General features: G+C 37.4%; 2 protein-coding genes across 6 annotated transcripts; both read right to left on the reverse strand.

The window, feature by feature from the left end:
* Nucleotides 1–322: 322 nt before the first annotated feature.
* On the reverse strand, nucleotides 323–4563 carry LOC103842566 (mediator of DNA damage checkpoint protein 1). 2 transcript variants are annotated; one of them, XM_009119203.3, is made up of 5 exons: nucleotides 3239–4563; nucleotides 2614–2789; nucleotides 2233–2507; nucleotides 1438–2142; nucleotides 323–1327 (listed from the first exon to the last, which is right to left on the reverse strand). In XM_009119203.3, exons 2-5 carry the CDS (start codon nucleotides 2744–2746, stop codon nucleotides 527–529), a joined length of 1914 nt encoding a protein of 637 aa, XP_009117451.1. In that variant the 5' UTR covers nucleotides 2747–2789; nucleotides 3239–4563; the 3' UTR covers nucleotides 323–526. The 2 variants fall into 2 exon arrangements, with proteins under 2 accessions (XP_009117451.1, XP_033135822.1); XM_033279931.1 differs by having other exon boundaries at nucleotides 2233–2789.
* Nucleotides 4564–4796: 233 nt separating this feature from the next.
* On the reverse strand, nucleotides 4797–7385 carry LOC103842568. Of its 4 annotated transcripts, none has more exons than XM_009119206.3 (7): nucleotides 7097–7385; nucleotides 6761–6990; nucleotides 6557–6679; nucleotides 6347–6469; nucleotides 6126–6254; nucleotides 5825–6052; nucleotides 4797–5671 (listed from the first exon to the last, which is right to left on the reverse strand). In XM_009119206.3, exons 1-7 carry the CDS (start codon nucleotides 7140–7142, stop codon nucleotides 4952–4954), a joined length of 1599 nt encoding a protein of 532 aa, XP_009117454.1. In that variant the 5' UTR covers nucleotides 7143–7385; the 3' UTR covers nucleotides 4797–4951. The 4 variants fall into 4 exon arrangements, with proteins under 4 accessions (XP_009117454.1, XP_009117456.1, XP_018510546.1 ...); XM_009119208.3 differs by having other exon boundaries at nucleotides 6126–6251; nucleotides 7097–7377; XM_018655030.2 differs by having other exon boundaries at nucleotides 5825–6046; nucleotides 7097–7376.
* Nucleotides 7386–12141: the final 4756 nt, after the last annotated feature.

Below are 12141 nucleotides of genomic sequence, written 5' to 3' on the forward strand. Positions count from 1 at the left end.
AAACATCATTTTTAAAAACATTTCAACCAAATTTCAAAAACGCAGATGCTTGATCACATCAATATAAATCATGGTGACTTTAATCTTAAAAAAATTATATGAACACAAAATAATAATCAATTTAAACTTTTATTTTTGCCGGAAAAAAACCCGCGCTTTCTAAGCGCGGGTCAAAATCTAGTTTATAATTAATTATCTAATCAAATCAATAAATCTAATAATTTATTAAAGGAATCATTCCACGAACATATTTTTTCGTTTAATTAAGGCATTATGGTTTTATTAGTTTTTCTGCGTTTCATTTATCTCATAAGCTGTTGAAAAGAGATAAATATACGTAGAACAGGACGTGTAGAAAACAGATAATCACATATACATAATTACACTCTAACGAAAAGCCAAAAACAGATAATCACAAATGCTTATTTTGCGGCTAGCTAGGCTTTGTCTTGTCACTCACACGTGATGAACAAAAGAATAATCGGATGCATACGCAACGCCAAATGAACAAGAAGTAACTGTTTGGTCACAAGAGAACATATTTACCCTGAAACTTGTCCACCTTGGAACTCAAAAGCGCCAAGCTCTTGTCAAGACGCGCTCGTCTCATATCAAGACTACCCAACTTCCCAGCCATCTCCGTCGTTCTCTCTCTCCACTCCTTCAGTTTCTTCTCCTTCTCCTTCAGCTCCTTCCCCTCTCTCTCCATTTCTTGTCTCACAAGCAACACTTCCCCTTCCCACACCTCTCTCTCCACTCTGCTCCTCTCGTGCTGGTCGTAGTGCTTCACCGCCTCGACTATTTCCTCCAGGACGGGCGTGAGCCAACCCGCCTTGATTTTCACCGACTCAACGTCTCTAACAATCGCTAGCATTTCCACCACGCGGGACTCCTTGAGATGCCTCAAGGGCGTCGTCTGGAGTTCGAAAACAACGGAGGCAAGCATCTCGAGGTAGTAGGATCGCGTGGCAAGCGAATGCAGTTTAGAACCGGATGCAATGTCGCCGTGCTTGTCGAGGATTTGGTAAAGAGTGGCCGAGACGCTCGCTCGGACTCTGTAGTCTCCCACAGAAACAATAGAGTCAGATACAATGGACTGGATCTCGTCACTTTTCTTTATTGTTATTATTCCTTTCATGCGGGAGATTTCTGAGAGACTGAATCTCTGTGATTCATCTGGGAGCTCTGGAGGCTCCTTGTCTTGCTTATCGTCGTGATCATCATCATCCACAAATGAAAATTTATCGTCATCTGAGCTTGCGGGCTCATCAAGTTGTTCGAAACGTTCTTCTTGTTTGGTAGGAGTTTCATATCCCTTGCGACTAGGCTGAGGTAAGAATTAGCAAAAATATGAATATATGATTATCGGCTCCGGCTCCGAACCTTCTGGTATTAAAAAGAAATGAAAATGTGAAGGTAGAGGATAGAGAGCAGTACCGTAACGGGTGGCCTTTCTTGAGGTGACAATATAAGTTCTGGATAGAGTAGAACTGATTCATCATCGTTCTCCGAGTCATCTTTGCTCCCAAGATAAATGTGGGGCTGAGGTGATCTTTGACCCATCTCAAAGGAACTTTGTTGATTTTGTGAGATCGTCTCTCTGTGATGAGGTGATCTTCCTCTATGGACTGCAGTCTTCGGCCTACTTTCATGTGTTCTTGGCCTTGTTTCTACGGTCCTGGTCTGGTGTTCCAGCGTCCTAGGCCTAGTTTCAGCACTGTCAAGAGATCTGTGGGATATGGGCTGAGTTTGTGGTACCCTAGTACTGGGCTCTGGAGTCTTGGACCGCATTTTCGGTGTCCTTGAGGATGGTTCAAAGTAGGTAGGTTGAGGCTCTGGGGTCTTGGACCTTGGCCCGGGGGATCTTGCCATGAACTCAGTCGACCTCCCCCTATGTTGTGCAGTCTGCTTCCTAGTTTCTGGTGTTTGGGGCCTCCGTCCTATTGCAGAAGACTCATGTATGGGCGTCTTTGGCCTAGTTTCTAGGGAAATTGGATCCTCTTGGTGCGCCCACGGCCTAGTATCAGAGACGCGTTGGGGTGTACGGGGCCTATGCTGAGGCGTCCTAAGAGGGTGTTCAGGCGTCTTAGGACGAATTCCAAAAGGCCTTGGAGAGTACATATCATCATCCTCACCACCACGCTGATCAGTCGAAAACAAACTTACATATATGAGTGAGAGTCTCAAAGAGAGTGCTTAGCTTTTTTTTCTGATAAAAAGAATGGCCCTTACCTTTCTTGCAAAATAGTCTCCTCCTAAATATCCAGCCAGAGTAGGAGACATGGGGAGCGAGTCCACACTGGTTGCAGTCTCGTTCTTGAGTTGGGATGGGAGTCCATGTAGCGGGGAAAGGCGGCTGAAGAAGTTATTATTGGTGTGATCAGTGGAAGATGGACTGTTTGACTCAACCTTCTTTTTGGCGGCGAAAAAGCTGGGCAGAGGCGATCTGCTTCCACGAGCCGGGCTGCCTGGAGGAGTGTCCCTACTTGGAGTTCTCTTACCAAACCCTTGACAAAAATAAAACAAAGTCTCATCAGAAAGTCTTGATGGCAACTTTGACCCAGTCAATAAACAGAATACAGAAAGAAAGAAAGAAAAAACAGTTTTGCATACCAAAAAGCTTCTTCTCCTTCTTGTAGACATGATCCACGGAGTTTAATTTATCTAAACAAATAGCAGTACACTCATGGAAAGGATTGCCTGCGTTGGAGCAACCTTGAATTACTTTCCCAGACACCAATTCCATCTCACAACAACTCTGGAAGATCTCTTTAAGTTAAAAAAGGATCCTGTCATACAATAACCAAAAAAGTAAAAAAAAAAAAAGAACTTGTCAGATCCATATAAACAAGAGAGACCCACGTATCATGCAAAGAACGGAGTCAACGCTTTTGATATGGTGCAAATTACAGAAGATGATTGATGTTTTTCTTCTTCCTCTTAATTATGTTTCTACAAAGACAGGATTGCCAACAGTCCATCTTTCATGAGTTGGTTTAATTAGCACACATATTTGAGTCAAACATGAGATAACACTAATCAGATCGACTGTTATGTTGATCAATTTCAAAATATCACCATCCTATTATTATTTTTTTCCAACAACGAAGTTAATTTAAAAGGTTTTGGTGAAAATCCTACTACCAGATTAATCTGCAAATAAATGTGCATGCAAACGTTTGTAGTATGTATAGAAAGAGGGGTCAAGTCAAGAGAGAGATGGATGGGAATAGGATACCTTGTGAAAGATTGAAGATGCCAGTTGAAGAAGAAATGAAATGATTTTAATTTTTAAGTTATCTTTAGAGAGAGAATGAAGCAAGCAAGCTGGTGTGTATTTATATAGCCTCTAACACATCTTCGCTGACTTTGACCGCGGCTAAAACATTATTAACAGTTTTAAGCTTAATCCAGACTTGGTCAATTCGCCATTTCTTTTAATAATTATATTTATTTTTTGTCAAAGTACAATACGTCGTCGAAGGTCAGGGACGACTCGAGAAACTCAATGCGTTCTGTATAAAATTTATATAACATCTAATCGTATAAAGTCGATCTGTTTAGAATTCATATAACCATTAGTCTTCTGTTATAACAAAGGAAAAAGCAAAGTAGTTATTTCTCGAGGTTGGTATATTATATACTAATATTGGTATTGGATTCAGTTTGGCAAAAAGTTGGAGAAATTTCGTCTTGCAATGTCCGCTGACTATGAAAACGTGTTTTTGTTTAAATAATATCTGGAATTCAACCCCCACTTAAAAAACTACATTAACTGCTCTCATGCAAAACAGAAGAGACTACAATAATATGAAGAGACCGCTAGTCTCATACCAAGCAAAAGAAACTTCAGAACATTGGTTTGTGTTTTCTAACAAATTTCCCAAAATATGACCAAAGATATAACAAAGTTTCTAATTACGTAAGCACCACTTGTTTTTCTCTTTGTATATTATTTCTCAGTATTATATTTGCCTAATGCGGTTATTTTTATATTAATGTTAAGATTTCGTTTCGTACCAGTTTCAAGAATACATTGTCATGAGGTGAAAATCTATCCCATTTAAGTCTTGATGTCAATATTTTGTTTTCATAGATGGTAAATCAGAATGACTGAGGGGCACTCACAGTCTTCTATGAATTTGCTCATATGTTAGGGCAGTGTATAAATATTGCTAAGAGTATCTTCAACTTCAGTCTATTTTTTATTTTAAAATAGAGTTTAGAATAAAAATATTTCGAATGGTATTTTATTTTTTACTATATTTTTTACTTTAAAATAGAGTACCGTTGAAATATATCACAATTCTATTATAGAGTTACTCTAATGAAAAATAAAGTGAACCATTAGAGATGGTTTAAGTCACTTTGTTTGCTACTATCAGAGGAAAACAAGCTTTGGAAAACTCAGCAGTAGCGGCTTGTCTCTCAGTCTCAACTCTGCCAATTTTGGATGCCACTTACACTTACGACCAAAATGATGTAGAAGTCGGCTTGTCGGCCCGTTTTGGACAAGATCCAAAATTGTTTCCTCAGATACCAAGAAAAGCTTTTTCAGTGACAGGTCCACTCTTATTGATGAAATCTGTAATCGCTAGTGTTACTAACTTATGATCCTCTGTTTTTTGTTTATCCCAAGTTTTTTTTTTCTAACTTTGGAGTATTATGTTGGTTTGATTTGGTTGGTGAACTTACTAACTTCTCTTTTTGAACATTGTTCAGGATCATGGTTTCTTCTCTTTGAAAATAGAGTGATTAAAGGTGAACCATTTTTTCCTTTCTTAATTTTACTCAACTCAATCAAACAATCATATACACCTTTATTTATTTATTTTACTAAGAAGCACTAGTACGATATAACAGAGTAGAATGCAACATAAGTCTACCGTTTGTTGAACATGATCTAAAACATATACGGTTTTGAATTTGAATATTCGAATTATAATATGATCTAGACCTCCACGAGGACAGCTTCACCGTCAAATTTATGGACCTTGCTCTGGAACAGCTCCAGCTTCTTCGTCACCCACGAATCCTTCATCTCTATCTGCCCTAGCCTACCAGCCATCGCCGTCACCCTCTCCCTACACTCCTTCATCTCCTTCTCTCTCCTCTTCAGCTCATCTCTCAGCTCCTCCATCTCCACCTTCCCCTCCTTCACACCCCTACTGCACTCCTCTTTCTCCATCTTCGCCGCCTCGTACCCCCCGAAGCACTCCACCGCCTCCGCCAGCTCCTCCACGGCCGTTTTCAGCCACGACACGTCGATTCTGACCGAGTCCATGTCCTTCACCACCGCCGCGATCTCGGCCACGCGCGTCTTCGACAGATCTCTCAGCGCCGTCGACTTCAGCTCCGTCACGGCCGCGGCCAGGGACTCTAGGTAAAACGACCTTGTTGACGTGGATTGCAGCTTCGACGAGGCGGCTATGTCTCCGTGTTTGTCCATGATAGCCTGGAGCGTGGCGGACACGCAATGCCGCACCTTGTAGTTAGCGACCGAGACGTAGGCATCCGACTGTGTCTCTTCCTCGTAGCTCTCGAGCCCGCGCATTTTGGTGATCTCATGCATCGTGAAGCTCTCAGACTCGTCGGGCAGCTCTGGCGGCTCGAACTGCCTGTCTTGCTCGTAGGTTTCGGCCGTGGCCATCTGGTACTTGTAGTGAACCGGCTGCACATCATTATTTGGCTTTTAAGCATATTTTTATTACTTTTAAGGATATTTTTATTACTTGTAGTGAACCGGTTCTTGTTTATTTGTTCAAAATAATAAAGCATATTTTTATTACTTTGGTATTAAATAGATGTAGTAAAAAAAACGCACCGTGCTACTCCCAGAGACTCCTCTGGAACGATGTCCAGTTGAAATCTCTGGAAAGAGGTAGGTGGTGGAATGGTTGTCTTCGTCGTCGTCGCTGGATGAGTAAAATGGTGGTGGTGGATAGCGGCTGGTGGCCCCGTGAAAAGGACTCATGGGAGGGCTGCTACGCGGTGTGACATCTGCATCTGCCTCGTAATGATCTTTACCCCTGTTGTATCTCTCAGGCTGCAACTAATTAAGAAGAGCAAAAAATCTGAGAATGAGTTTGGTTAACAAAGGCGTAAAGAGAGTTTGGTGCACCCACCGTTGCCCTTGTGTGCGGCGGGCTTCGGGATGGATGAAATGGGCTCGAAGGAGCGCTCCTCTGCGAAGTTAGATGGCCCTCTGCCTCATACCTTTCTCTACTGTAGTCTCTCCCTCGAAATTCTTTCTGCTAATACAAAGAGAACATATGTTTTTTTTTTCATTTATTTGGTTTTAAATGACAAGAATGTAATAAACACACACAAGATTCAGTATCAGTACCGTGTTGTTGGGAGCTGGAGAGCGGCTTCTGGAGGGATGAAAGGGGCTCACATTGGCCTCTGTCTCATGCATTCTCTCGTGCAGCTCTCTGCTGAAGTCGGTAGACCTCCTACGGCGATCAGGCTGCAGTTATAGGCCAAACAACCAACAAACATTTTGTTCAAATTGTTCCTCATCTATGCTATGGATGAAGCAGAAATGAGTGAGTACCGTGCGGGTTCTGGCAGATCGAAAGGGGCTCAAGGAAGCTTCGCTCCTTGGGGTCACGTCCGCATCGGGTTCATAAAAAATGGCCTCTGTTCTTTCTTTGCCATTCTCTCTAGGACGCTTGGGCTGGAGTACAAAACTAAGAATCAAAACCATGAAAAGTGATAGAAAACTGTAATCGCAAAGGGAGTCGATAGTACACACTACCGTGCTATATCTGTAGACAGGAGGTCGGTGGTGGGAATTGGGGACGCGTTCAGAGGCTTGTTGTTGTTGTTGTTTCCAGTGAGTAGTATGGTTATCAGAGATTGGGAATGCATACTCTGATTCCGATCTTTTTATGCCGTAATAAGACACCGGCGGAGATGATCGACCCTCAGTGGGATGAGGCGGACTCGAAGGATTGCTCTTGCTAGCACTTTTGTGGCCGAACAATCCTGAAGACAGATAACATACACCACTTTAGTCAGATAGACATACACCACTTTAGTCTTGGTTGCCACTCATATAATCTAATCCGGTTAGAAGAAAAAAAAAACTAACCTGTTCTGTTGCCATACTTCTCTCTGTTTGAAATAAAGAAATCCATCCTCCGATTGTTATGAACAGCCGCTTGATATCCACCAGTCAGACAAGACAGGGTGTCTAACTAGTCTACTCTTAATAGTATAGAGAAGGAAGAAATGACGTGGTTTGGTCTTGGTATTTAATAACCCGACCATGACAACCCAACTCACACTGACTTTGTCAATTCTGGCAACCTTTCCTTTTATTTGTTTTTATTAAAAAAAATTAGATAGTTACTCACGTTTTACATGAATTATATACGTTTATTTGGTTTACATTATTTTCTTGTTTCATTATAATTTATGGTTGTGACAAGGTTATATGTGATTGTTTGATGTTTATATAAGTGAATTCATTTTAAATTGGATATAAATTGTAAATATGATTGCTAATATATGTCGTCAGAGGATTTAAAAGAAAACTATACTTCTATATATACTAGTGGTTTGCCGGCGCTATGCGCCGGGTTCGTATGTATTATTCTGAAATAAATTTAAAATTTAATTTATGCTTTGGTAAAGAGATTATGTTCAATAATAGTAGAGTTAAAAGCTTATAGTCATAACAAAGTTAATTTAAGTTGAAATCTATACAAAAAATAAAGTTTATGTTCGAGAAGGAAAAATGTAAATGTTTTCGTTTTTATATTATCTTGTTTGAAAGAAGATAATAAATTGCTTCATCCTCTTAAATTAGTGACAATTATCACATACTATGGCTATGTCAAAGATGTTAGAAAATGAGGGAAAACATTTATATATTTTGTTTTTATAATTAATATGAATATGTATGTAAATGAATTAAGAATCCGCATAGAACATAGAGAGGGAATCAAATGCAATGACAATACTCATGCTGATTAGTTCTATGCGAATATGTATGTGACAGAGAGAGGGAATCAAACATTTATATATCCTCGACACCTCTCTCTGTTACTAAGAATCCGCATAGAACTACTCAGCATGAGTATTGTCATTGCATTTGATTCCCTCATCTATGCTTGTTTGATATATGTGCTTCGATTTTCCCTTTGATTTTCTTTCATGTTTTTTATATTAAGTAACGCATGGGATATTGTTTTTTTGGTTATATAAAATGGTCATTTGTTCTGGGAATTGCTTGTTAATTGTTGGCGACACAGTGGAAGAGGAATCTTTTTGACAGAAATCACTACTTTTCTTTCACAAAAAGATGTAGAAAACAGAGAAAGAAAATAAAAGATTGTGGTTAAGTTTGACGACACATGAGTTTGCCGATTTCTTTAGGTTTTGATATATTTTTCTTTTGTTCACTGAGCAACCAATACTGCGAAAAATATCAGTCAGTGGTCGTAACTGCAGTGTTACTGAAACGGACATGGCCGATATCTATTTAAGGATTGTTAGTTCATGGTTATGTTGTTAAGCAATTTATAGATTTATTAAGCCAAGCCTTTTGTAACACTTAGGTGTTCAGATGCTATGATCTAAGTGGTGAATATGTTATAATGACATTCTTGCTTCAACGCTGAATTTTATTATATAAGACGCATATTTTTATTTATTTTTAGGTTTGTTTAAAATGTTTATAACATTTTAGTGGTTTTCCAGGGAGCACACAAAATATATGTTAATTTAAAGTAGAAATTTTCATTTATTGGAAGATTTTATTATTTATATGTAACTTTTTATTCGTAAATTCATTAAGTGGAACACATGACATAAGATACTCATCAAGTTTAAAACAAAAAGTTACATAAGACAAATAATGAACCAAACGAAAGTCGGTCAACATAGCAAACCGAAAAGTAAAGGAAACTAACAAACAAACAACTCTTCTTTCAGTACAAAACAAAACTCATGTTTGTTCTACGTATTTAGTATCTCAAACACTTAAAGATTTCATACTGCAGTTGCGACTCTATAAACCTAATCAGGTCCAAATCATACCCATTCCTTGAAGTTTCTTGCTTAGCAGGTCTAGACCCCATTTCCCTTCGTTCTCTCGCTTCCTCTTCCTCCCTAGATACGTGTCTGCTGAAGACGTAGAATGACACCCTGCCACTTGAGCTTCCTGCTCCACCCAATTCGCTACCATGTCACATCTAAACAGATAAAGAGTAGCAATGTCTTTACCATGAGATATTTAAGCCGTTTGGCCATGCCGTACACGCCCACGACACAACGGAGTAGCTAATCATGGTACTCTTTTGAATGAAAACGCATGAATTGAGACCAAACGCTTATTAATTTCCTACTACAACATCTGTGTGCCAACGAATTGAAAGTAATATCATTTAGTCAGAAGCTAGAATGATGCAAAGATAATAATATGTTACTGAAACCCATCGAGTTAATACCAAGCCAGTGTTTTTTTTTTTAAACTAAGCACACCATATAAGCTTCGTGAGGGAAAAGTTGAAAACGTTAGGCTACAAAACATTACTAATATCTGATAATTGATCTTCAAACCTGCCGAAGAAAAACAGTAACTGATAATAAAGATTATAACTATATATCCAATCCCACTGAATTAGATTTTTTCAAAGCTAGAAAAAACAAACACATACGATGGTAGGGGGACTTTTTCTTTCTTCGGTGCATGTAAACCAGCAAGAGAAACCATTATCAAATCATCATCATAAAGTGACAAATATATAGAGATAGAGATGGAACATCCACATTGGTCAGAGTAGCAGCGGTAGAATGGAAAACAAAAATCAATACCTGTAGATCCAAAACTATGGCTTTACAAATGAAATCGTGAAGACAAAGCCCTTCCAATCATGGAAGGGGAAGATGTTTCCAAATAGGATTGTGGAAAGGCAAGCTTTTATGAGATTTGCGAAGACTGAAGAGAAATGATCAATAAATGAGAGGATTAATGGTAAAAATCAGAAACGTTGAAGAGGCGTCTTGACGGTGTGATCTGAAAAGGCATGGGGCTTCTGCTTTCTATCTGGATTTATGGGTCGGGAGGCATTACAAAGTTCGGATCGTTTCGTGAATTACATCGGCCAGGTTGCTTCTTGAAGAAGAAGTCGATGACGAGACCAACCCTAAGCATTTTGGGTCTCTAACGGGCCAAACCAATTTAATTAAATTAAAGCCCAGCTATCTATAACACATAAAAGTCAGACGGAACAGAAAAAAAAAAAACGCGGTTGCCTGGTTAGGCGACACGTGTCACGAAAAGCCCCACCCTCTATGATGATGTGGCGCAAGGAGGTGAGAGAAAACTCTGATTTATTAATATAGATAGATAGATAGATATATATTTGTAAATGGTGAAATGTTTGTAATTTACTTTCAGTTGATTTAGGGTTCAGTGCATTTCACGTTTAACAATATTGCACAAATGTCTAAAAATAAAGTAGTGAACCAATAAAGAAACACTATTTTCTAAGTATAAGTTAATGTATACATATATTTAAGGCATTATAAAATGATCAAATTTAATACAATACTTAACATATAACCATATAAATTTAGTTAAGAAAATAGGTTACAATACGGAAAATGAAACAAATAAGCACTTAAATATAGTTTTTCAAAGACTGATCGGTGCTAATTTAAAATGTTCTTTGAATTGTTTTTATTTTATACTGTGAACTCTACGTTTTAAATGTGTGGGTAGGTGAAACAAGAATATATCTACGTATGGCTTTTTGTGAAGTTAAAATGGAGTAATATTATTTTAATACTCCGTTCGTTCCTTAATAATAGATTTTATAGAAAAAAGTTTGTTTTACAAAAATATATATTTTTGTGTTTTCTATGAAAAAATTGTAAATTTTTTAAAAATTAATTGATTTTATTGAATTACTATTAGTTAAAAGTTATTGAAAACTGAAAATTATAAAAAAAAAAACAATATATTTATTATAATAGTTTAATGTGTTTTTTTAATATGTGTGAAAATACTAAAATTGTTTAGAATATATCACTCAGGGTTAGCCTTCATTTTATTGATAATCACAATGGATACATTCCGCTGCTATGACACTTTTTCCCAACTTTCTACTTGATTCTAAACTAACCTGTTTTATTCTTAATCATACAGCTGACTAATCAAACAAAAGTGACTCAACCACACATCTCGCTTTCTTCTTGACGGTCAAGTTTCACTCTCACGTCTTCACAAGACTTTTATCTGTTTTATTTTCTAACCATTAGGTCTATTTAGGGGGTTATTGGTTTAAGAATTCTAAAGAAATTATAAAACTTTGAGAATCCATTGTTATTGGTTAATAGATTTAAAAAGTCTTTATCAAAATCCATTTTTATTGGTTTAAAGATTTTTAAATTCCATTCAAATCCTTTCTTATTTATAAAGTTTAGTTATTACGGATTTTATCAATCTATTGAATTCTATTGTTATTGGGAGGTGAATTCTTTACGTTTTTACTCATAATAAAACTAGACTTTGAAAATATCATCTATTCTCATGAGATTTTTGAAATCTGCGTAATAAGAAAAATATACACATATTGCAACTAAACTCACGTGAACACACCAAACCAAACTCAATAATGGTGAATAACCTAAACTCACATGATCTGTAATTCATTATATTTTGATAGTTTCTTATTTGATAAAATAACCGTTTGATTCAATAATGACGAAGAAACCAAATTCACATTGATAACAAGAATGGTGTCTCAAAAAAATCACAAAAGTTAAAGACTGATTATTATCATAAGAAAACTAAGAAGAGGAGCACACCAAACATAACACAAAGTACCATAAAAATTTTGTGTCTACGTGAACACACCAAACCATAATATCAATAAATAAATTATCAAGATAATCCAATTTTACTAAGCAAATTTATCATATTCATTGGTGCTTGTGTACCCGAAAACACTCTAATCTTTTGCATTACAGTTTCTAAAATTTCAGTTAGCGAGTATACCGCAATGGCTCCGGTTAGAAGGATTTTACATAAGGAAAACTTTGTTAGGATATTTCTTTTTAAGTTTTTGTTAGAAAAATAGTTTTCGATAAAGAAAATGACTAAAATAAGTTTTATTAAAGGATTAA

This window comes from Brassica rapa, chromosome A09, assembly GCF_000309985.2.
Source record: "Brassica rapa cultivar Chiifu-401-42 chromosome A09, CAAS_Brap_v3.01, whole genome shotgun sequence".
Taxonomy (NCBI): Eukaryota; Viridiplantae; Streptophyta; class Magnoliopsida; order Brassicales; family Brassicaceae; genus Brassica; species Brassica rapa.

Coding starts and splice junctions, on each gene's coding strand:
- LOC103842566 (XM_033279931.1), bottom strand. CDS start 2,643: ATGTCTACAAGAAGGAGAAGAAGCTTTTTGGTATGCAAAACTGTTTTT. Junction 2,143..2,232: donor GAGACTATTTTGCAAGAAAG/GTAAGGGCCATT, acceptor TCGACTGATCAG/CGTGGTGGTGAGGATGATGA. Junction 1,328..1,437: donor AAGAAAGGCCACCCGTTACG/GTACTGCTCTCT, acceptor TTCTTACCTCAG/CCTAGTCGCAAGGGATATGA.
- LOC103842568 (XM_009119206.3), bottom strand. CDS start 7,142: ATGGATTTCTTTATTTCAAACAGAGAGAAGTATGGCAACAGAACAG. Junction 6,680..6,760: donor CTGTCTACAGATATAGCACG/GTAGTGTGTACT, acceptor TTTGTACTCCAG/CCCAAGCGTCCTAGAGAGAA. Junction 6,470..6,556: donor GATCTGCCAGAACCCGCACG/GTACTCACTCAT, acceptor CTATAACTGCAG/CCTGATCGCCGTAGGAGGTC.